Source organism: Alligator sinensis, unplaced genomic scaffold (genome assembly GCF_000455745.1).
Source record: "Alligator sinensis unplaced genomic scaffold, ASM45574v1 scaffold118_1, whole genome shotgun sequence".
In the NCBI taxonomy this organism is placed as follows: Eukaryota; Metazoa; Chordata; order Crocodylia; family Alligatoridae; genus Alligator; species Alligator sinensis.
In genome coordinates, this window is record NW_005841850.1 from 2,680,487 (window position 1) to 2,705,663 (window position 25,177).

The window sequence follows — 25,177 nt, forward strand, 5'->3', positions numbered from 1 at the left end:
TCCTTTTCCCAGGTTTTTCCCCCAGTCCCTCCCACTTCTCTCCCATATCTCAGCTCCTTATCAAATCTGCCTTCTTGTCGCCTCCCCACCCTACCGGTTCCCAACTCTCTTCTTGCCCAGCAAGTTCCCTCTCCCTCTTTCTTTCCCTCCCCCATTCCTTTTTCCCTTCCACTCCTCATCCCACGTCAGGCTTTTGTCCCTCCGTATTCGCCCCAAAGATCTTCCTTATCTGTGCCGTCTGTGCCCAGGAAAGGGGAGAGGGGCTTCCTGCTCTGTTCTAGTACTCAGACCCAGAGCAAGACTCAGCGTAGCCTTGGAGCAGCCAGATACTGCAGCTGCAGGCAAAGTCTTGACAGACTCTTCGGGGAATTAGCTGCAAAGTTATAAACAACCAAGAATGGGGTCCAAGAGTGAGGATTTCTGGCAGGCTCTTGCTAGGCCGTACTGCAGCCCTCCCTTCAGCAAACAGAAAACAAAGCCTGGATTGCAGTTGCTTTACATTGAGTGCATTTTTTTTGCCCGAATGCATGATAGGAGCTTTAGAAACAGCTTTGCAAAGGCTTTTGGCACCTAAAGGAGACGGGTGCCTTGCGAAATGGAGAGCTGCCCAGAGGAAGTTGGTTATTAAAAAGCAGATCAGCAAAAAAAAAGGGTAATAATCCCAGCATCTTCCTGTAACCTCTGTGTTTCACCCCTGCTTTTCTGGTAGCCTGCAGCCATTGCGGCACAGTCCACGCTCAGCACTGTACTGCTTTAAACTCTAGCAGTACCCAAGTCACTTCTGCTAAAATGGTGCCTGGTTTTACTTAATCCTAGCCAACATCCATTTAGCCTGCATTGCCAATTCTAGTTAGCATCAGAACTAGAATATTATTTCAGAGTGAAAAAATCCACCGAGCCTCATGCATTTGCACCTCTTCAAAATTGCAAGCCCACTTTCAGTTAAACCACTACAACTTCACATTAAGAAAAGCCCCACATAACTGCCCATGAACACTTGGATTGTGCTGGATAAAGATACATGGCATTTGCCTGTGGGCCAAAGCCCCCAAAACACGCTGTCCTCATCAGGGCTTATATAGTGCTTTGCTTTTCACCACAGGCAGACGGAGCGCGCCGCCGCTGAACCTTACCGGTCTGCCAGGGACAGAGAAGCTTAACGAGAAGGAGAAAGAGGTAAGGAAATCAGGGAACACGAGTAGGAAGACAGCCAAGTCTCAGCTAGTCAGACTTGGCAGTTCCTTTGTTGGCTGCTTAGTCTCTGCTGCTACCACACGAGTATGACATGGACACAGCAAATTAGTGCATTTAGCAGCGGCAGCCCAAGGGAGTGTGCTGGGGCATCATTACATGGTATTACGTGCAGAGCGCAACAGACTTTACTCAGCCCTCGTTTTGTATTGGAGGAAGAGGGCAATTATTCTCATTCGTGAATATTTGCTTGTAATTGGCTGAGCATTTTGAAGGCCTTCCTGGAAGGCTCAGTGAACCCCTATGATCTAGCACTTAATTCATCCAAATGCCACAGGGCCAACCTCAACCCACCCCATTAGGCCAACCCTGCTGACTGGGAGTTAACCCAGAAAGAGCTGCACGTGTATCAGAGAGCAGTTTGACCTAACACATGTTAGCAAAGCATTCCTTAGCTTGGCCTCACTCTAGATCTGTGCCACCAATCCTTACGCGAGGAATTGGCCTGTATACGCTGCAGTCAAAGTAGGCATATCAGTCCTGGATGTACACCACCTAGCACAGGGACTAAAAGCAGCGTAGGTGCTGCAACACAGCACTCTGCACAGGCTAGTCCTGGGAGGAGTTACCTAGCTTCTCAGGCAGGTTTTACAGCCTGCATGGAGCTTCATGCCGTGCAGTTAGCCTGGTGGCAGTATCTGAGCTAACTGCAATCTCACTGTTTAACCACAGTGTGGACATTCCTTTGGACTAATCTGGCTAGCAGAAAGCAGCCCTGAGAGGCTCCAGTACTAGAATGCCCTCCCCTCACTGGTCCTCGCAATAGTAGGTGGCAGCCTTGACAGAGGAAGAAAATAGCAGCGGGGGTGGAGGGAAGATGTTCTTAATCTCTCCTCAGGTCTTCGACAGGGCATGTATCAATGCATGTGATGTGCACTAAATGCATTTCAGACTCTCCTGGCTCTTTCCATCCGGCATGAACCAAATGGTGCTTCCCCTTCATTGAATCCTGCAGAATTGAAAAATCAGATCACAAGTTCACCACTGCACGTGGCGTTTCTGGCTTTCTTCAGCATATAAATAGTAGGGGCCAAAAATATTAGCTCATGCAGGAATCCGATATCCTGGTCTGCAGAGTTCAGAGAAGCTCCATCCAGCTGAGACCTTGTCTCAACTGTTCTCTGTCATCAGGGTACAGTCACTCCACATAGCCTTATTAAATCAAAGAGCCAGCCAGCATCTCCAGTATCTGTATAGCACAGCATCTAACGGGAGGCCTACTGGTGAGAGCTAATGGTACCTTTCTGTCCTAACAGCAGAACCCGAGAGCTTTTTAGAAGTAATATTTTCAGTCTGCAGGAGACTGGACATAGTCATTTCTAATTAACTCAGATGCATAATCTGTATAATGTTCCCAGCCGGACTGTTGTGTACAGAGCTGCTTTTATGGAAAGGTATTAAAGCCTTAGTCTGTCAGAGGTTTATAGATGCCCTTCCTGGCACGTGCCCAAGATGCTAGACTGTGGTTGTGAGCCTGAGCTCCTTTGGCATGTGTTTTTCCCTTACTCTGCAAAAAATCCCCCCCCCCACTCCCTTCCGCACACAGGACATAAGAGCACTGCTGCTTCACGCTGGACAGCTTGGTCTCATCTCCCTAGCTGATTTGTCAGGAAGGGATGTTTCTGAAAGCAGCAGGAGTGTTGGCAAGCTCCTCCTCTCACAACCTGTGGGTTGGGATCCCTTGTCGTTGCTATTTCCCCTTCAGGAGAAAGGGCAGAGAGGACATGTATTTTGGGGTTTTTTTCTCCCCCAACAGGTATTGCAAAGCGAGCAAGTGTGACAGATGTTAATGTTTATTAACTTTACCTTGTCTTCCAGCTCTGTCAGATGGTGAGATTGGTCCCCGGAGCCTATTTAGAATATAAAGCTGCTTTAGTGAACGAGTGTAACAAGCAAGGAGGCTTGAGACTGGCACAGGCAAGAGCGCTCATCAAAATCGATGTGAACAAAACCAGGAAAATCTATGACTTCCTGATCAGAGAAGGGTACATCACAAAAGCCTAGAGACAGACCAGGGGGGCTTTGATGCATGTCAGCAGAAGGAAAGTTTGCAGTAGCTTTGGCAGCATGGAAAGATCTTAACGCTGAACCAAGGACACTTTAGTGGAAAATCTTTTAGGGCTCTCTTGGGTTAAAAAAAAAAAACACCCCACTGCAGAGGGAGCTTTGTTAAAGTTGTATGAACACTGGTGTTTCTCTGTCTAGTCCTCTTGATTGTCGTCGAATGTTCTTGTCAGTATTAAGCTGCCGTGTACTTCTGCAAAGCGCTGTGCGCTGTATAAGCTAGTATTAAATAGGTCTGGGCGTTCTTTCCTAGCACTTCTTGGAGCTCAAGAGAGACAGCAATGGAGGGTGAGGACGCAGAGCAGCTCACATGCATACTTTGTGAGCAGGGTGGGACTTAGAAGCTTGTCCCCTTGCACTCCTTCATAGAACAGCATTGCCTTTCTAAGGAGACAATACACACTGGAGGGGAGGAAAGCAGCATCCACCGTGCTCGTTTTTAAAATGTAATGCCGTACGGTGAGGGAGAAAAGTCACTGCGGGAAGCATTGTCATCTGAACACTACCTTTATGTGAGCTTAGTGCATATCACTGCAAGAGAACCTCCAGGTTCATCAAAACGTTGGTCAAACTGCACACGGCTCCTGTTTTTGTTGCTCCGTCTCAAATGGGAAGAGCTGATGCTGCCGCCAGAAGCAGGTCTCAGAACATACATAAACCATTTGCTGCACTCGATCAATACCAAGACTCACCGAGGCCTCCAATTAGGACGAGCTACATGCCACTATGGTAGTAACGGCGGCTCTGACCTACTGAACTTGGGGCCAGGCTCCCTTGTATTACTGCATTTAGTAGGAATGTAGTCAGTTAGCCAAAAGAAAATGTAACAGGCTATTGCAAAAAAAAAAAAAAAAGATCCATTATTAGACTTCAGTCTAGAATGCAGTGTTAAGTAGTACGAGAAAACCGGCGGGGAAAAGATGGTTCCTTTGTGGCTATGCAGAATATGGTTTACTAGACAGTAAGTTAGGATTGTTATCAATCATCGGATAGGTTCTGTCCGTTAGTGCGACGATAGCGTCTGGTTGGATCATGATTGCGTGGATTACCTAACAGCTAGAGCCACGGGAATGTCATTTGTAGTCTCGAAATTGCGGTTTTCAAAAAAAAAAAAGAGAGCTCCCAAATAAGCTATCAGTCTACCAAAAGGGTTTTTTCTCTTTAAGAGTAATTACTCTGTGCATATGAAATACCACTGAATTTGAGATATTTTGGTATGTAATAAAACTGATTTGAATCACCATCCCTTAGCTAACGTTCTTGGGTAATTCTAGCCAGATTTTAAAGGTGTTAAGGTGCTGAGCTCCCTGTGTCTTTGCATCTCACTTTGTCATAATGATAGTAGCTAAGATACAATACTTGTTCCTGTGTCTGACAACAGCTTTTATAGAAGTTGCTATATGATCTTGCCAGTAAATACCACTAAGGTAAAGCAGCAGCTCTAGATGGCCAAGTGGTCACAGTAACCCATAAACAGAGGGAAGGTCAATACACCATGTTTTTATTGGGCTAGATATTGCAAAGGCAACACACTCATTTGTGCTTCTTTTCAGTACCTTGCAATGTAAGATGAGCTTTAGGAGCTTCTTTCTTACGTGAGAAATACAGAACTTGTCTGCTGTATTTTTCCTGGAAGACTAGCAGATTTTTTATTTTTTGCTGCAGTTGGCTGTTGCTCGAATGGGAGGCATCGGGAGCTAGTAATAGCTCCGTGATGACCTGCTTCAGGCCAGGCTAGGCCATAAGTTGGGGCTGCCCGAGGTCTGCCCTAGCTTCTGCCAGCTGGTTCAGCTCTTAATCATCCACCAGCTGACCATAGCTGAAGCACAGTGTGTTGCAGCAACTCTTCTCTGACCCCCAACCCCTGTGCCATGGACTGCATGAAGGAAGCAGCTACACTGGCTATACCCGCTGGCCCACGTGACCTCCCCTTTGCACCAGCACAGCACATAAGAAATTAAGCAGGCTGAGGATTTGGCCCAAATGCAGAACCAACCTTGTTATGACACCACAAATGCACTGGAGAGCAAGAGGCCTTTTGCCGTGCCAGAGCTCTTGCTCCTTTTGTTAGCAGCCATTTGACTTGGCTGCCTGGAAAACACCGGGGGAGAAAAGAACTGTGTGCAAGAGTCAATACGTCTGCCCCCTCTGACGGGCGCTGGAGCAAATGCTCCACTTCAGGTTTCCCACAGAGACCAGCAAAACCAGGAAAGAGGAAAGGCAACAGATCCAGGGTAACGAGAAGCACAAGGGGAGGGGAATGCCCGACTCGCACACCATTGAAGTAAAGACCAACCCTTTCTGCCCTCAGTCACCTTTGCAGGCAGGAGGGGTGGAGGCAGGAAGAGGAGAGAAGGTGCTTGTGTTAGTGTCAGGCTTAATAACTAACCAACATTTGCCAGTGTCATTTTAATCTATGCTGTAGCCAAACGGGGCTGTAAGACAAAAAGACAACCCAAACAAAAGGATACCCTCTATCATTCAGCAGACTGCTGCAATACAATGGGAAAATGGACATAAGCTGCATATTGTTGCAGACCGTTCCCTTTCGGTTGTGGTCTTGTTCTGTTCTGTCCTGTCCTGTGTTGCCCCCCCCTATATTTTCAGAGCCAGCCTTGAACTTGAAGAAGTCACGTGCTTGTACATGGAGTTTCGACACCTCACCATCGCCCTTGCAGTACTTACACACAGAATGGAAGAGCAAGGCTTCCCGGCATAACTCCCACCAATCCTTTAGCCACCCGTGGGCATGTACTGCCCAGTTAAACACTACCGAGTAGGGAGGCATGAACTTCTTCCCAGCTGCCAGAAAAAAAACCTCCCCAAGGACGTTTAAGTGCGTTGTTCCCAGGAGAAGTTTCACCTCAAATCCTAACTGGTTTTAAAACCTGCTGGAAGCAGATAGCTGCCCGCAGTCAGGTGGCTGAAGGGGTTTTAAAACCAGCTCCCAACCAGTTTGCAAACAAGCTTAGCAGCACTGGTTTGAAAACAGTTTAGGCTTTCTGGGTGTGTGCAGAGCAAGTTCTTCCATTAAAGAGATTTTTAAATACCAATAACTCCCCTCAAAGGCTTTGCTATGGAAGGGTTCAGCCATCCACTCATAAGCTCCCCAAATGCTCTCTGATGCCACATCCTGCCCCACCCCAAGCTGTCCAGGCTCCTGGTGCACCGACTTGCAGGCTGAGAGGGGTGCTGGAACCGTCCCTCTCCAAATCCCTTCTCAAAACTCAAGAAGGCCCAAAACCACCCACCAAAATTCATGAACTGCAGCCTGCCAGGAACTTGGTCTCACGTTGCTTTAGTATGTGGCTCATTTGTGGCCACTGGTCTTTATTGGTCCTGGAAACTGCCATGCACAGCCCTGGCACTACACAAGTAATTAACAGTAATGAAAAGTTAGGGTTGCCATGGATATAGTGTTCTATTTACAAGGCTCGTCTTTGCCAATCACTTGGAACCGCGCGGCGACAAAAGGAAATCGGAACCCCATTCATCGTCTCACTTTGCCATTTTATTTTTAATCATGATGCGATATTAAAGAGGCAGCCTGATCCGCAGGCTCGCACTGGCTGGGGAACTGGGGTCTATTTCTGTCTTCTTTGCTGATGGGCAGCGGGCGAAAGAGGGGACGGAGAAGGCATCAAGTTAAGCAAGTCACTCAGGCCAGGATTTTCCAAAGGGATTTTAGAGGCCTGGATTCCCAGTATGACACCCTAGAGGGGCCTGAGTTGAGATGCACTGGAGACCAACTCTCTGGGGGAGGGAAAAAAATATATTTTATGGAAGGCCAGTGCAAGAAGCCTTAAAAAGCATTATCAGATAGATAGATAGATAGATAGATCGATCGATCTTTTTAGGCTTCCCACACTGGCCTTTCATAAAAGTGGCAATGCCCCCAGATATCATCAGTCACCTTTGGCAATCATGTGCCTCATTTCCCCCCAGCCTGCGAGATCAACATAATAAAAGCCTACCTCGCAGGGGAGGCATGTGCGAGGCTGAATCGTTTAAGCATGTAAAGTGCTGTGCAGCTCTTGGACAGCATGCATTAAAGGCAAGCTCAGTGCTACTGGCACACCGTGAACTCACAGCTCAGGATTTAAAGTGGCTTAATTACCGAGCCAGGTGAATGCAAGAGCCTAGTTATGGAACGAGACTCGGGGAAGATGGGACGCAGGCCAGGCTTGGTTAGCATATCTTGCCGGGATCCTGTATTAGTCATTATGCCTGAATGCAGGTAAATTATCTTGGCACTGACCGCTTCCAGCACTCGTTGTTACACGGTACAACTTTGGGGAGCGCAACTCTACGTTGGGTGTGTTGTTATTCTGCAATTAAACAAGGTGTTCATCTTTGTTTTTAATAACGTGTAGCTCAGCACATGTTTCAATCATGATTCAGCAAAGCACTGAAGCTATAAGCTCCCTGGAATGAAAACACTTAAGTTTTCACTACATGTTCGTACAGCCCTTAGCACACACAGCTGTCTTTGAAGACAGACTAGGGCTCTTGCATGCGGCTGCAAGACTAATAATGCAGTCATGAGTCCTAGTTTTAATTGCCACCTGACTGGAATTTGAGCAGCCTTTAGTGACATCCAAGCCACCTCAGTTTGGTGACAAGAATCACCTCTGCAAGAGCTACAGCTTTTCAAATAAAGACCATGCCGCTCGCAGTTTGCTCATTTAAAATAAAAAGCAAAGCAAGAAAATCCAGCCGAGGCGAATGTGCCCCCACGGCACTTTTCTTTGACGTGCCGACAAACTGGTTTGGCAGCCCTCTCTGGCAATGAAAGAGGCCGATGTCTTCGTTCAGAGAAAAGCGATTCTCAGTTGTATGGGGATGGCACATGACAAGCAAGCATGTTGCAACCTGGCTTCAAGATCTACAACTCGCACATCTCGGGGTCTGAGAAGCACAGGAGAGTAAACAGTTGGTAACAGCCAGCATGTGGCTTATTTACTAGAAACTATTCTCCCCAGGGCCCTGTCACCCAAATGTTTTCAAGCGCATCCCAAAAAGAGCTGTCCCTTGCTCTCTGCATTAGAATATTCACTATCAAAGCATCCTATGTGCACATAGTCACGCTAGCAGAGTTGGGAAGTGGTGATGCCAGGATGCTGGTGGCGATGCTACACTTCAATGGAATAAGGAGCCCGTGACGCATGCCTGTCTCTGCAGATGCAAGCGTGAATGTTTTAAATGCATAAGAGCTGTGGAAACTTGGTCCGATGGTCAGGGTCCCAGCCTAGGACCTGGCAGAGCTGGGTGAAGTTCCCTGCGCTCCACAGACTTCCTGATCTGCCGTCGGTCGGGCACTTCATGTCGTTTGTGCCCTAGTTTCCCCCACCCGTGCAGAGGGAAGAGCAGCACTTCTCCACCTTACAGGCATGTTATGGAGGATAAACGTGCCAAAGGTGCTGAGAGAGCCAAGAAACGGGCAATGTAAATACTACAGATAAGCAGGAGATACTGAAGGAAGAGGAACAAGCAAAATCATCAAAACCAACCTCATAAGACGAGTGGATCACAAGAGGAAAGGATGCAAGAAGCTAATAATAGTTATACATGCATACACCATCAGTTAGCGTCAAGGGCTTTGAAACAAGACTGTTTGTACGATGTAGGCCACGCTAGAGTGGTAGTTAGTCCAAGCATTAATTAGTTCGAGTATGCTGTGGGCACACTGCGTCCAGATGCTCTGTGCTGCTGGTGTGCGTGTCCATCCGTCTGTCCATCCCGAGGGGCTCAGTGTTGTGAAAAGAATGACCACATGCTTGCTTCACCCACCACGCTAGTTCTGCAACCCAGCTCGTATTGACTACATGCAACTCAGTCGTAAAAAGGTCACATCAGGGAGGGCAACACTTTTTTGTGGGATAGAGACTGAGTGCTATATTAAGGGGACGGGAACCCCAGGAGCTACACGCTCAGGAAGAGACAGGCGAGTAAGATAGCTAGAAACCAGATGGTGCCAGCCACGAAAGCAATGCTGAGGACAAAGCTCAAGGAGGTGTTTCGGCAGAGCTGAAGCCTACGCAGTTTGTTGCTGTTTGTTAATGGGTGTACGTCCAAAATTGAGTTCTTGGACTATACGCCTCTGGGGACAGGGAAAGCCTTTCTCTTCTGCATTTGGTAAGCACAACTGGTCCTGCTCCAGCTGAGGCCACTCTAATAGTACTACTCCTGCTAGGTAAAGCTGCTCAGTGGGAAGTGCTTGGCATTTTTCAGGATCTGGCCTGTAAGGTCTGAGCCAAAGCCTGCTGAAGCCATTGGGACCTTTGCTACTAATTTCAGGTCAGGCCCTACATGAAAAAAACTGGCGGGGTGGTTATGTTGGTATGTACACACACATAGGGGACTAAGGGAGAGAAGAACCAGGTCCTTAAGTTCACCAAGGACTTTGTGCTTCAGCCCTAGCATGATTAAGGCTCGGGCCATGCAAAGCCACAATTGGGGACAATGACTCCGTCAACACAGCCCCACATCGCGTCTGTGCCTCCCAATTTCCTCACCACACTCATGAATCGGACATGCACATGGGAGCGGTCCCTGCGTATTTACAGTCCACACCCAGGCAAGCCCAGATCCTTTCCACCAGGGCTGTGCGATACCAGAGCAGGACAGGCAGGCACTCCTCACCACAGCTCATCTGCCCCTGACTCCCTCCCTCCCCGCATGTGCCCAGACAGCCCTTACAGCAACTCTGAGAGCGCCACGTGTTTGCCCAGAGCCCTGTTAGCCCTTTCCTTCCACTGACCCAAACCACCCAGCTTTGAGATGAATTCAGCCCCTTCTCTTGTATTCTTCTACTGCTAACCCTGTGGGTCAGCCTGCGGCTCGGGTTTCTGTCCCTATTAACAACTGCTTAAGGTTCGCGGTGCTCTGCATTGTCACCGTGCATTTAACGAAGCCTGTGTCGGGCTCCTTTGTTGGATTCACCCCTGGGAGATCATTTACTGCCTCCCTGGGGAGTCACTTGATGCTGGTAAGAGTTGGAGAAGGAAGAGAGGAAGAAAGGATAAAAGCGAGGCAGACGGCAACCCAAAATACAGGGCTCTGCTTGCTCTTCTGGACGTGACAGAGCCTCTCGGCCTTGATCCACACAATGAGTGGCTGTTGCAACGTGGTTTAACAGCACTGTGGGCAAGTGCAGTGGTTGCTGTTGGAAAGCTGGCCCTTACCACAGGCAATGCACAGGGGCGCGTGGGAGACTGCATCTTGCCCGTTCCAAACAGAGCACATGCGCAGTCTCCCCCATGGCTCGCTGTGGTCCAGAGCAACTAAGGGATTGTTTAATTGCAGCCACCTGCACGTCTCCTTCGCTTCTCCCATCCTGCAGCCGGGCGCGCTACGGCACAGAGCAATTCGCTGGCGTGGCACCGCAGGCTGGTGGAGGAGTCTGGGAAAGGACCCAGGCATCCCGACCCTTGGGTGCTGGCTCTGACCAGCTGCCCGTCGCGGCATCGGCCCCTGCCGCAGGAAAACAAGGCTGAGGCAGTGCTTGGGTAGGTAGCCACGTCACACGAAGGCAGGGACTTTTGAGAGTCAGCCTCTGCCCATCATCACATGATGCACTCGACCGGCTGCATCCTGGGCCTGGGCTTTTGCATCACACGGAAAACCAGGGCTCTGCAGCCTTTCTAGCCAATAGAGAGGGGGGAAAAGTAAACTGTTGCGTAACCATGGAAACTGGTGAAGAGCAGCTGCACATGTGGCAACATGGGCCAGGTGGGGAAAGCGGGAGCCAGCTCATGGCTTAGGCTGCCTGCACGGCCCACGTGTCAGCCGCAGATCAGAGAGCGGTGGAACGAAAAACACGCTGGGTAATTAAGCTAATGTCCCCAAAGGCCGGCTGGGTCATGGACCAAAACTCACCCTTCAGAAATGCACCATAACATTTTCTGGCAATAGCCAAGCCATGCAATCATGATACAACGCCCTGGGGCGCTTTGGCTCATCGGGAGAGCTTCGTTGACTCAGAAAGATGGAAACGAATGCTGAGCTCCACCCCAGAAGAGCCCACCCTGCGATGTGTCCGACAGCTTTCAACCCCCTTGACTTCCAGACGCCAGAGCTCGGTGTCAGGGGACAGAATCTGATCTGGTCGCAAGCGTTTTATCCCAAAGCATTGGGGGATCTCTTGGGTCTCCCCCTTGCTTCACTGTTCAGACATTATTTCTCAAATGGGTCTTTCAGGGGGAACCAGTGGGTTCACCTGGCCCTAGCCAGCACATCTGGCCATGCCTCCAGCTGGCCCAGTTGAAGCAAAGTGCTAAACTCAGGGAGGTATTGACAGTTCAGCCTGGGACAAAACACAAGGACCTGCTCTTGAGAAGTCAGGGCAACACAACGAAAAAACAAGGGGTGCAATCATGATGCAAGAGTGCAGGGATGTGCTGAGTGAGCTAGCAGAGATCTCCAAGAGAAAAAGCAAAGGTGTTCTCAGGATCCAGGCCTGTCCCTCCAACCTGCCAGTCCTTGCATTTGCTCCGCTTGGAGCTGCACTCCTAAAACAAAAAAAGGGGCAGAGGAGAAAACAGCCACGTTAGCAGGGATGCCTGAACGTCACCTCGATCAGCTCTCTCCTCCTGTCACTTAGCTCCTGCGTTCAGGGCCATCACTTGCCGTCTCAGTGCTTGTACTCCCACGCGCAGGGGGAAAGAGGGGGGCCTTTTGACATTTCCTTTTAACTCTAGCGCTCGGTTAATTTGTCGTGCACCTAGTTCAAAGGATTCCAAACTTTCTCTCTTGTAAATTGGACTTGTCTAATGCGCGTTAAAAGGCTCGAGGCTCCCGGCAGGTTTAAAAGCACCAGTCACATTAATATTTATGCTGCCAGACACCATTGTGTAGATAATTTAAAAGATGACCTAAAGTTCTCCTCCTGGTGACTATCTGCAGTGTCCAGTCATCTAGGTATTTATCATTTAATCAGTACAACGGGGCAAGAACCAGGAGACTGAGCATCATGTTGAGGGGACGCTAAATGGCCAGTGTTTGCCAGGGCATCCACGTATCTTTTTTTGGAGAGGCTTGGCCTTAGCTCATCCTCCATGCCTGGTAACCCATCCTGCCAAGACCAGTCATCATCATTTATACTGAAGTGGCTTCTACATGTCCCAACCAAAGCCAGAGTCCTGTTGTACATACAGCACTTGGTGCAGACACAATGCTTGGAAGTAATTGTTAGCATAGCACTGGCACATTCAGCACACAGATAACACGTAACCACCGAGACCATCCCAGCCCAAGGAACGTTTATGGCATTACATACATGTTTAAAAGGCAAGGCTCCCACCTCCTCCACTCAAGGCATTCGGCTGAGCCAATGCAACATGTGTACGAGGTAGACACCGAACACATATTGCAGGTTCACTCACATGCACACAGACACAGCGGGCAGCTCTGCCAGACAGACATTCACCCACCACGACAGGCCTTTGGAAACAAGGAGACGGCAGCTGACTTGGACATCAGAGGCCCGATTCCCTAGAGCTTTACTCCACCTTAATGGTGGGATAACTCCACACAACGGTCACACCAAAGTGAAGCTGGAGCACTGCAGAAGTGTCTTTAACCCCACCGCCCCCCTTAAATCCTCATATTTTTGGCCTCTTAAGGGTTTTTATTTTTTTTAAATAATCTATTTTTGCTCTTCTCCCACCTCCGCAATGAATGTGATGCAATTCCTCACCACAGAGGCAGGGTCTGAAGGAAGAGCACTGCCTCCTATAAGGCCGATAGAGGGTCCGGGAAAGAAGCAGCCTCTGGAGCAACGAACAGATTTGGTGCTGAGGTCTGAGAGGGATGGATCCATCTGTGCTGCTGAGTCATGAAACCTACTCAAGTGAGATAAAAGCCACAGGGCCGAGCGTTAAGGGAAGTTTCCTATTAAAAGAGCTCGCTATTTTGTGTGCGGCAGAGCAGAAACTGAGCAACTCTGCCCGGAGCCTGGCAGCTACATGGCAGCGTTTGAGGGGTTAATGCTGGACACACATTTCCCACCCCCCACCTCCTTAGTAAGAAGTGAAGCTAATGTTGTCCAAAGTCCTAAGCTTGCCCGACCCCAGCAGACCCGCTTGCACTGATTTTCAAGGGTTCAATGAAACTAAAACCCCTCCCATATGGTTTTATTTTTAGAAGCACACTTGTTCCCAGCTTCGCCGGCCCTCAAGGACTTGCACGGCCCTTGTCACTGTGATACCAAGGCACCCTTACCCCATCTCGGCAAGATAAAGCTGTATTATTCTCCCCATTTCACAGGTCAGGAACTGAGGCACTGAGGAGATAAAGGACTTGGTGCAGAGGGTGTCCGCAGTGGAGCTGAGGACCTGGATGCCTTCACCGAGGGCCCAGGGGAGAAGAGAGATAAGGGCTGGTGGCCCATCTCCTCTGTCAGGCTGCTGGGCTCATCAGCATGTCATGAGTTCTTGTTTCCAGCTTATAATATACATAAATAAAAGCGAAGGAGCCTTTTGGAGAAGTCCCTTGAATAAAACGAGAAACGCAGTCTCCTTTTTAAACCACAAGCCTGGATGAGACAGCTGGGGTCTGGCTCCAGTCTACTTGGGTGGCTTCAGCTACATTTCTGTGCCTCGGTTCCCTTTTCTGTACAATGGGGCCAGGGAGCTTTATCAGCAGAAGAGGGGTGAGAAGGCTTTAATTTAAACAAAAAACAAAAAACACATGGGGCGGAAAAGAGGGCAGAAGAGCACGTTTATTTGGGACGCGGGGCAACAGCTACAGCGACCCGACCAGAAGAAAGCCACTGGGGCAACGCATGGCGCAGATTGGACCGAGAGGCCGTCTCCACACCTGCATTTCGCGGACCAGTGCCGCCGAAAAAAGATGGTGCTTCATCCCTAGTGCTAAGCTCCTTATTTCCTAGGAAGTCGTGCGGCTCCTTTAACAGGCAGACACTGGGAGTTTGCCTCCCTCTGCTTTGGGGAAGAGCCAGGCTAGCTTAGCCTGTAGAACCGTATCTTGGTAACTAACACACACACCGAGCTGCTAACACGGAGGCAAGGGAAAAGTAGGAGGGGCTGGCACAGCGGAGAGCGGTGAGATCAGATGCCAGCGGCTCAGGGAGTCATTCCCCAGCTCCCAGGAATATAAAAGTCCGGCTCATTCATCACCCTGCCCTGGGACGCTCTGGACCACAGCTGGCCTGGCAGGGAGGAGCAACCTAGGAAGTGAACTGCTGAGGACCCCGCTGCCGCCTCCTGCAAAGAGGGTAAGAGGAAAACAACATCACTTTGACATTTTTTTTTTTTTTATTTTTTTTTTTTAAAGACTCCATAGACAAAACTCCTAAAGAAAATGACAGCTCTGGAGGAGGGGATTGGGCTGCGCTGGGGGAGAGGGGAAGCCGTTCGCCCAAGAAAGAGGATTCAGTGGCCAGCAATATTAAAGGCGTCGATGAACCAATCTCTAGCCCTGGTGTTGGGAAGTCAGACAGCAGCTGGATGTGTGTGTGTTGGGGGAGGGCGTGGGGGGGGTGGAAAACCAAATAGCTATTCCAGTTTATGCTGAGATCATTGGAGTTTCGTCCGTCAATAAAAAGCCAATCGATTTAGGAAGACTGGACACGGCAGCTTCCTCCTTGGAGCGTGGTCAAGGGGGCCTGGTGGGAATACAGCAGAGAGCCCCAGGCTCCGGGCTCAGAGTTTTCTCGTGCCTCTCCGTCTCCAGCTTACGTTTTTCCAGTGATGTCAAGGAGGCAGCTCCGTCCCCACCTCTGGAGAGGCAGGAGCTGCATGTGCAAAAAATAAACTGTGCAAGCTGCTCCCACAGGGAACTCGGCTCCCTGCTGCCGGTTGATTATCAAAGACACAACTCGCTGGATGAGGCTGCTTAGGCAGGGGACAGAGGAGCCGGGGGGGGGGAATCTTGTTTATTGCCATGGTAAGTCCAAGTAGCAGCAGGCACCTGACCACCTCTGCTCAAGGAGGAGGAGGGCTTAGCTTTGGTTTGAGGAAAAGATAGAATTCAATGTCTCTTGGTTATATTTTTCCCCCCCCTTTTATCCCACCCACTGGGTACAAGGGGATTGTTAAATCCAACCAACTCGGGAGCATTTAACTACTGTAATAAAAACCACAACACGTCCTGTTGCTTCCTCGGTGCCTCTAATTCCAGGAGTGTTTATAGACTAGACCTGTGCTGAACTTGTTAGTTCTTTACAGCCGGATCGATGGCAAAGTTGCTTTAATGTGTGCCGTGCTACCAGATGCCTTTATTCTGTCCGAGCCGAACGCCCGCTCTGTGATGGGCAGCTGGCCTTTTAAGTCGTCTTTGTAGCTCTTTGAAACTCTTATGAGGTTTGCGTGGTTTGTGGCTTGCGTAGTCCTCTTGGGGAGCCTGGGGTGGAGAAGGAAGGGCACTTTGTGTAGGATTTGTCGCTGCCTTCACTGCAGCAGAAGGTGAAGAAACACCGAGGTAAGCCCCAGCCTCTTTCTGTGACAGCAAAGAGGTCTCCTTGCTTCACCCACCCAAGTGCTCTCTCTAGCCAATACTTGGTCATCACAGGCAAAGCGATGATGGGTTTCCTTCTCTGTCTGTGGGCCCAGCCTTGCACCGCTGAGGTCCAGGGGAGCTTTGCTGCATCCCTGAAAACAAGTTATTAACTTTACTGGTTTCTTAGGGCCAACCAGCCTGAGCAGCTGGGTGGGATGCAAGGCAGACGCATGAAGGACCAGAGCAGGGAGAAGGAATGGTCCCAGTAGGGGCAGGGTTGTTCCATGGTGGCTGAAACTGCTCCGTGGCCCCCGATGTGACAGGGGAGGGGAGGCTGGCCTAGCACTGGGTCCGCTATGAGGAATGGCAATGAGACGTCACCACACCCTCCTGAATGCTTGTAGAGAGCCTAAAAAAAAAAAAAAAAAAGAAATGGGAATCCATGGCCAGTCCCGAGACGGTACGTACACAAGAACTGAGCAGTCAGGCAGGATCCACCCTGATGAATGCCAGGACAGAGCAACAGGGTATCTGCACCTCTAGAGAGGCGCACCTATTCCTCCACTATTGCACGCAAGGAAGACGTAGAGATGACGACTGAATGGGAGGGCCTCAGCATCCTCCCCAGAGGCCAGCTTACTGATGATGTGTCTGCTAGAAGGTTTTACACTGTGCGTCGCCCTTGGGGGCTCCCTGTGCTTTGCTAGCACGGTGTGTAGAGCTGTGGAGGAAAGGCTCCCTAGGGAGGGGAGCATTAGCAGGAACTAAGGTGAAGGAGCTGACTTCAAGGGAGGAAGAGAGGAATGTGCAGAAGCCGAGGCCTGCTAGCTGATTAGTTTCAGGGATGAGCACGTAGGACAGTCTAGTTCTCCGTTCTTCCTGGGAAAGCCAGAGAGGCAGGTTCAACCACCACATTAAAACTCCTCCAATGAGATGACACACAGGCTTTCTTTATACCAGTTATGCAAACACTCCTGCCCAAAAACACCACTGCAGTAGTCCCTGCGCTTACTGTGGGGTTGCCACAGTGGTTTGAACAATGGAGGAGTGCCAGGCTCACAAGAAGGCTGTGACGGTGACCGTGTAAAGTACTCTGCACTGATACACAGCTGCTCATATCTGACCTGCAACCCTCCTTGCTAAATTAGCTTTGAGGTACCCGTCTTGAGAGGAGAGATGGTGCAATGATCGGGGCATGAGGCTAAGCCTCAAGACATAGATTCAAGACTGGCCTATTGCAGGCCCCCCTGTGTGGTCTTGCACAAGTCATTTAATCCAGAGTTTCAAAAGTAAATAAGTTCCTAATGATGTGATTTAGGTACCTTTAACCCCATTCTTCCCCCAGCTAGGCAGTTAAACACTTGTAAAAAGAGGGTCTAGCTGCATCTTTAGGTGCCTTTTAAAAAATATTGACTTCAGCCTTTTGGTGCATTAGTTCTTCCTGGTGAAGATGGGGGTAACAGCTCTCCCCCATCTCACTGGGGTGGCTGCGAGGATAATTCCAGTGAAGAGGACAAGTTACTCAAGCAGTTCAGGGCTGGGTCCTGTTCCAGCGCCTACTATAGAGGTGCAGTCTGAAGCCAACACTGTGGCAGGCCCAGGCACTGCACGTGCCCTCTGCAAATCCCACGTTGCTGCCCGGTCCCGTCTTAGGATCCCAAGGGCCAAGACGGTGACACCCTGCCTCCGGTAGAACAGATCCACTGGCTTTCATGCAACTGTTCACGTGAGCAAAGCTTCTCCATGAGCACTCTTATTACATGACAAAGTGTTACTCCAGGCTAGACCAGGGCAGTCGTGGTCAGAGTTCAGACATGACCTTATCATGGAAAGGCACATGCTCTATTGGTGCCTCTCCAACAGTGAAGTGATGTACAGGAGTTAGGGACACTTCGCCCCTCCTCTCCAAATAGTCTTCTCCTGGTTCTTTCTTGGGCAGTTATTTTTCTTCTTTTGCAGTTATTTAAAAGACACCCCACTGCCTTGAAATCATAGCAAAGAACTGCCCAGGTCAATGCAGACTGACCTCAGACCTGGAGCTGTCACCACAGGTGCTCAGTAAGGTCTTTTCTGACACAGGCAGGTACAGTGGTGACTGCAAACACCCCTCGGTGTTGTGCCAGCTGGATCCATCTCCCCAGCCCCGCTGCACAACTGCTGCTCTGGGCAGGACTAATCAATGAACAGTTTGTGGATGTGATGAGCCTGGAGCAGAATTACAGCCTGCTCCAACAGATTAATCTGTAGTCCTGAAGCCCAGAATATTAACAGATGTTTTGTTATTACATGTTCGGTTTAATAAGGATCTCCCAGGAGAAAACTAGAGAATAGCATGGAAAGGATGCTACTGAACCCAGAGATGGCAGGGAACGTGTTCCTCTACATTCATCTGTGCCACCTGGACACACCCATACATCTGATGCACCCTAAGGATGCAGCTGGATAGCCTAGTTCTCTTCTATAACACTGATGCTGGTTGAATACCATCATGCCAGAGTCCCTCCTGCCATCAGGCGTTTGCATGAGATCACACCAGCAGAGATTCGACTCCTTTAAACTGACTGAGTTATGCTGGTGGAAGTCAGGCGTGAGAGGTGAATAATGCCAGGGGGGTTTCATTTCCAATAGTCAGCAGGGAAAAAAGACACTATACATGCATCCATCCAGCCTTGGAGAGCGGCTGTTTCCTCTGCCATGTTCACAGCACCTCCAGACCATACCCTGGTTCTGCGCCAGGAGGAAACCCCCTTAGCCCCACCCTCAATAAGAGGAAATTGTACCAGCAAGACAAGTGCATCCAGAGAGTTGGGTGGAAGTTTCTGAGTCGGGAGTAGGCCTGTAGCTGATGCAACAGAAATAGCAACAAGCAGGGAGGGAGAGACATGCCCATAATAGTTGATTTAGCTTACATACACAAGATAGAGCTCCCCCCAGCACGGCACAGCAAGGTTTCCAGCCTCCCTCGGCCCAAGGAACAAGTACAGACTCTTGTCTACCCGGTGCCCCACCCTAGCTGTGTTTCCCCACAGGGTGCTATCTATCTAGGCATCTGGATAGGGCAAGTTTCACCCAGCCCTTTCCACCCCCAAATTACACAATGCCCCCCACATGCTGGCTGCCTTATCGCGACCAAAAGAGGCCATAGTACAACTGGAAGTACAATAGGAAATAAAAAGGGGAACAGCTAGAGGCAGCGCCCGGCCTCTGGCCATTTGGAATCAAAGCTGGCAGCACCATTTGAAACCCGAAGGTGCAAATCCCCGGCATGCACACCCTTTGCGTGCATCACGGCACTAAAAATACCCCTGCAGACAGTTGCCTAGTGAATTTTTCACACAGATCTCGCTTCTCATCCCCGACACCCAGACTCACATTTAGAAACTGCTCTCACCCAGCCCGCTTTATCATTCCCCTCCCTGCGGAAAACAAGCAGGCGGGCTTTAGTCCCCTGCCAAGCGCTCTCAACAGGTTCAACGTGAGCAGCTCCTCTCTCCCCGGAGCGTAGTAGATGCAAAGGCTCAACAGGAGGTGGAAAGGGAGGTCAGATTACCCGGCCTCTCTCAAACGGTTCATTGTGGGGGAGGCTCGGGAGCCTAATGAGCTTTTATTTTCCCTTTTACCAACACTCCCGTCTCCTGTACGCGTCTCTTCCTGTTAGGAGAGGGAGGTTTTAACAGCAATTTGCCAGGCCGGGCGCTCCTATTCACAAAGGAAATTGGAATTCGTTCACCGTTAGTTCTGCCGAGCGACTGTCCATACAAATATGAGTTTACGAAGCTGTAAGCATGCAGGGAATTATCCACGGAGAAGCAGAGAATAGGCAAGGGGCAGGTGGGGCCTGGCCCCATGTTGCTCAGCAAGCAGGAGGGAGAAGTGTTTGCTGCTGTGTGTAAATTCTCTTTAATAGACAGACTACCCCAAGTGAAGCCACCGCTGTGCCGAGCGAGCGACCTCTTTCCTTTCACCAGCTGCCACGGGCAGGAAACCTGTTTTTATAACGGTCTGCTTCTGCTTTCTCTCTGGCTGCTGTCTTCTGCGTGTAGTGCCCCCTCCCCGCTGTAGCGAGACCCCCCTTACTTCGCCTTCAGTTGTTGCGTGGCTTTGTAGAGGCAGCTCTACGTCAGTGGTCGAGGAGCAAACTCTTTTGCCCCCAGGAGTTAGGAAAGGCTCCAAAGCACGGCTCTTCAATGAAATGCTTTGAGATCCTTCACTGAAGCAAGGTGCGTAGGACGTGCCAGGTTGAGAATCAGGCGTCACATCTGGGAATTAGGAGGGAAGCGCCAGTTCGTTTCCGGCCGAGTGCTGCAATGAACCTGTAGCTACCTTGGAGTTCGTGGTGATCCCTGTGCTGCGTGTTGGGGACTTCACCGTAGCAGCAGAGATGGGACACGGATCCTGCTGCTTCAGAACAGCTGCCTGCCATTTTGCCCAGCCCTGGGGACCAGAATCTGCCCCTTTATCAGGCCTCACTGTATGAGACCCTTTGCAGAAAGGGGGGTCATCATGAACTCGGGCAGTGCTCAGAGGCAGGACAGGGCCACAACCCAGCCCTCCTGCGTCCCTGTATTCCAGCAAGCGTTGGATCAAAGCCACCAAAGGACACTGCTCTGAATCTTGAGGGCTCAGGATGGGGAGAGTTAAGCAGCAATGCTTCCCTGAACCCCTGCCCCACCTGCCAGGGGTTGCTAACATGAGCTGCAAAGCCTTCCGCATTGGGTGAGCTGCCTGCAGCCAGCAACGAAGTGGGAAACAATACTGCTATTTACATGGGCTCTACAGCCACCTGCCCCTCGAGCCTCCCCGCACGGTAGCTCTTAGGTAGCCTGCCCTGCTCAAGTCACCTTGCTGTGCTTCTAAACAAGAGATCGGTTTCTGGAGCGCCCAGATGCCGGCGCCAGGCCTGAGACCTGCCTTGTGTTCGGGTTCACGGTTCGTGGCTACGGCATGCAAGCGTGCGTCACGTTACGGTGGGCAGCTGGGCCTGCAGCCAGGCGCTCCAAAATAATCCAGCTCTTGCTTTGAAAGGTTATTTCCAAATAAAACCCAATTTGCTCCTCACGGCAGGAGGCCCCAGCCCTGACCCTGGTTGCAAATGCCAGCTCTCCGAGGTGCCCCCGCCGGCTCCTGCTCCCCGGCCCCCTGCCCTTCCCTGCCGCTGCAGACTGGCTGCGAGCTCCCTCAGGGCAAGAGGCTTCACTAGCAGCTGGCAGGATCCAGCTGTCAAGTGGGAACAAGCAAACAAACAAACAAAAAAATAGCAGTCCTGCCTGCTCCTGTTCTCCAAGGGGAGGCGGCGCGAGGCAGCGTGGCAGGGAATACAACGTGCCTGCGGGAAGGCTCGGCTGAGCTTGCAAGGATTTGCTATGGCAACTGAAGGGCCTTGAAAAGTCAAACATGCAAAATGCTGTGGGCAACAGGAGAAGCAGTGTCAGCCCAGATCCCAACCCCGGTGCTCCCAGTATACTCCCTTCCTTCCTCTGCCCCTGGAAACCCTCGCTTCCTTGGGATCTGCCTGCAAAAGGGAAGTGCCAGCCTCAGGAATCATCTTCAATCAGTGCCCGAGACATACTGACCACCTTGCAAACCCACTGACACAGAGGTCAGGAATCCAGGATCTTAAGTAGGCAGCCTTGTCTGGCAATGCCTCATGCTGAGGTTTCCCTTCCCCGTTGGGTCATGTCGAACCCTATGCCACCAGCTCCTGTTGGAGCTGTCCGTGGAGTGCCTGGCACCGTACTTCACATTGCAGCCGAGAGAGGCAGATATCCCCGGTATAAGCACACCCAGTGCTACTTTAATACTTCCACATACCCATCTAATTCTCATTTCCATGCGTCATAAACTAGATCTCCTTTGAGTTATGTAAATCTGTGTTTAACGCATTTATGGAGTCCTACGTAACTTCCTTCTCAACAGGTTTGTTAGGACTTCCAGGCAGGTTTCACATGCCCAGTAACAAGTTGCCAGGAAAGCAGTTTGCACAAGCAGCTCTGCTCTATAAAAGGATGGTTAAAAAAAAAAAAAAGAAAAGTACCCATCTTACTGGCAAAATCCATCCCTTCCCCAAAACTAGAGTTTGAGCAACTGGGTCATTGTCATGAATTAAGCTCCCATGGCCTCGCTCCACCCTGCCCTGCACAAAGTCAGCCAACCAACTTCTACAGTGCAAGTCAACACAGAGCATGGTCCTTTACCTTTACCCTTCCCCACCACTTGCAAAATCATCCTCATTATTAGACCTCCCGTATTCAGTTCATTCTCTTTCTTTACTGAACTGCTTTTCTCCCATCCAAAGGGTGTGCAGATATGGCTATGAATCAGCCAGCATTTTCAGGGAAGTCAGGCTATCATCCCCGACAGTCCGGTGAGCACATGAGAGGGGAATCGGCCACTAATGCCAGCTTGGTGTGGCTCCACCACACATCCGTGGCTCGTGACCATCTCACTTCACATGCAAACCAGCAGAGCAAATCACATTGGGTCTCAAGTCCTTCAACCCACTGCTCATGGGCAAAGCCGAGGGATACATTAGGTTAAGCCACTGTACACCACAGACCAAGAAAAGGGTGAGAAACCTCTGCCCTGACATAGCCTTCCCCACCAAGTTTTGGTTGCTTTTTGGACAGTCTCTCAGGTCAGTCAGATGGTGACCGGTGTTGGCCGTTAGCATACGGTGTCTTGCTAACAGCTTGATCCACTCAAGCATCATCAGGCCCCAACACATTTTCACTAGCTTCCTCCAAGAGAAACAGTAATTTTTGCTGCAAATTGCTGCTTAGCCTGGCTCACAAGAGGAGCCCCGAGCAGACTAGTTCACTCAGTGACCAGAATATTGACTCTTCTCTTCATCACAGTCTTGGAGCACATTTGTCATGTTTAAAATGAATAATTTAGCCTCTCCTGGGAGAAGGGAGAGATCCTGCCTCAGAGCTGGCATTTCATGCACCCAGCCTGCAAATCTGCTTCAAATCCCACAAGATGCTCCAAGAAGAGAGCAGGATCTTAGCTTCCTGTCTTTCAAAGAGCAATCCTCTAGATTTAGTTATTCTGCTTCCCCCATGCTACCCCGCTGGGCTTGCTATATAGTAACTCTGACTCAGAGGAGATGCCATTTGGGTTTACGTCAGATGTAGCTAGTTCCCGTGTGGCTCTGCTCATCCACAGATCTTCAAGCATATTGCAGAGGTCAATCTCACTATCAGGAAAGCAAAAAAAAATCAGAGCACAGCGAGGAGAAGGGAAGTGCCTCCAGTTATTCACCAGGCTGGCAGAAGAGACAGGAAAAAAAAAACCCCAAAGTGTCCCAAGTTCCAGATCAGTACCGTATCTGTCCTCCTCCCCACTTTAATTCAAGTTCAGCCATGTGCTCTGGCCACATCCATGAGGCACTGGCCATGTTACTTATCTTGCTAACACATAGGAAGCAGACTGCATTTCCGGCAGCCTCAATTAATTCTGCACAGGCACTTTGGGGCAGATTGAGTGCGCAGCATTTGCAAGGGAGACCCTAGTTTTTAAGGAAGTCGCCTGAACAACAGACACTAGGGCAACCAGCCACAGCCATGAGATTTTTAAAACTAAACTATGTTGGGTCCTTTCAGTTTGAGGGTTTCAGATGCACTCAGACTATGTTTTCAAGCATTTCTCTGCAGCTGAGGGCTAGAAACATTCCCTTTTTTTAATGACACCTGAAATTATTACACAATCGCAGGAGTCCAGAAGTTGGGGCTAAAAGAAAAACAAACAAACAACTACCCCAAGACTTATAGATTCACAAGACTCTGCAACACAAACTTGCTCGAGAGTTTAGGACCCCGTGCAAGCAGGGATCTGAAAATCTGGTCACTGCCTAAGTGGAGGCTGCTACCATTAGAAAACCTGCCACAGAGAGTACGTGCCAACCCCTTCCGAGAGGTGAAGATTCCAGCATTGCTACCAGCAAGCCAAGGCAAGACTAAAATACATTCGGTGATCGCAGCACTGGTAGCCACAAAACAACGTCCTCTCATTCTGCCTTGCTCAGGTATCTCAACCCTGACAAGTCCCACCACAACATGCAAAACTCAGTTGTTGAGTCCCAAGCCTACCTGACACAAGCCGTCATTCCTTCAGGACTTTCTCACCACAGCCGACCACATAATAGGAACAGGACCTCTCTGTGTCAGTGGGTTTGCAAGGTGGTCAGCATGTCTTGGGTACTGATTGAAGATGATTATCCACATTAGCAGGACACGGGGCAGCTGTGGAAGCAAGGCTCCCTCTGGCCCACAGAGAGCAGTCAGAGAATACACTATCCTACAAGCACGGGATTGCTGTCCAGGAGGCACCTGGAGGCTTTGAATACAGAGGTCTTCTGGCTCCTCCTGCTCTTTTTGCATAGGAAGACATGCTAGCACCCCACCAATCTCTGCTTCTCTTTCCTGCCTCTTCATAAGGGTCAAAGCAGTGCAGCTGTCTTAATTAAAGGCCAACTACAACCACGTTTCCTCTGGCTACTGCCAAACACTTCTGGGGAAATGGTGTTTATTTCAAGCGGATGCCTCTTAGCAGCTGATATCTGCAGCACGGGAGAGGCTAAGGCTTGGTAACTACCTAGAAAGGATCTCTTTGTGGATCCATTATTCTGCGCTCTTATACCATAGGGAGCCAACAAGCACCCCCGTTAGGACTTACTGCAAGGTGGGGAAATAGCCCATTAGCCAGCCTGAGGCTACCACACAGCCACAAGGTGACAAAGATCCCTAGTCACTACTGAGTGGGAGACCCTACTAGATCCAGTGAGCCACAGTATAAAGAGCCCAGTGCCCCTGTTACTGTCATGAGCCATCACCTCCAGGTGCTATTAGCTTTTCCAGAAAAAAAAATCCTCTCTTCAAGGCAGAAGGGAGATGTAAAAGCCCCTTTCAGCTTTACCTTGCTGAGCTGCAGAATTGGGGGCCTCTATGATTGCTGTCTCCAAACCAGGCTTGAATAGTAAGATAGCTGTACTCCATGTAGTGGAGCATCCATCTGTCTCCTTTACTCTTTTACAGAAGCTCCCAGGCCCTGCAGCACAAGTGCCACCATGATAGCAAGCTGGGTGGTTTGGACATGCATCTGTCCAGGCAGAAGTATTATGCTGTCAGATGTAACTATATCTCAGCATTTGTGTGAGCTTTGGGGGACCGGTAGTTAATGATCTGATTTGCCTAGCATCATTCAGTGAGCAACCTGCTGATTCTTCCTATGGGGAGGAACAGTTTGGTATTGATCCCATCAGCAGCAATCTCAGGTGACGAGGACAGCAGCAGCAGGAAATAGTTGTGATGTGGATTTTCATGGGTTAAGGCCCAAAGGGAATGTCATGATTCTCTACCCTGATCTCTTATATGAATGGGATTTGAGCATGGCTTCCAGCTCCTTT

At 50.0% G+C, this 25,177-nt stretch overlaps 3 protein-coding genes and 1 long non-coding RNA gene across 4 annotated transcripts in view; 2 read left to right on the forward strand and 2 right to left on the reverse strand.

Annotated features, from left to right (window-relative positions):
• The window catches only part of TADA2A (transcriptional adaptor 2A), a 27,795-nt gene extending 23,366 nt beyond the window's left edge, over nt 1–4,429 (forward strand). The window contains exons 14-15 of the mRNA XM_006016074.3: nt 1,103–1,176; nt 3,070–4,429. Of these exons, the coding sequence (XP_006016136.1) occupies nt 1,103–1,176; nt 3,070–3,255 (260 nt within the window). The 3' untranslated portion in view covers nt 3,256–4,429. The remainder of the gene's footprint in view (nt 1–1,102; nt 1,177–3,069) is intronic.
• SYNRG (synergin gamma) overlaps nt 1–25,177 on the reverse strand; it is a 123,443-nt gene that overhangs the window by 37,166 nt on the left and 61,100 nt on the right. The window lies entirely within an intron of this gene.
• DUSP14 (dual specificity phosphatase 14) overlaps nt 14,245–25,177 on the forward strand; it is a 19,173-nt gene continuing 8,240 nt past the window's right edge. Inside the window, exon 1 of the mRNA XM_006016075.3 lies at nt 14,245–14,551. The gene's annotated coding sequence lies outside the window, so the exon portion shown is untranslated. The remainder of the gene's footprint in view (nt 14,552–25,177) is intronic.
• On the reverse strand, nt 14,595–24,429 carry LOC112551130. The gene is made up of 2 exons (XR_003095300.1): nt 23,862–24,429; nt 14,595–16,183 (listed from the first exon to the last, which is right to left on the reverse strand). It is a non-coding gene; the product is annotated as an uncharacterized LOC112551130 (long non-coding RNA).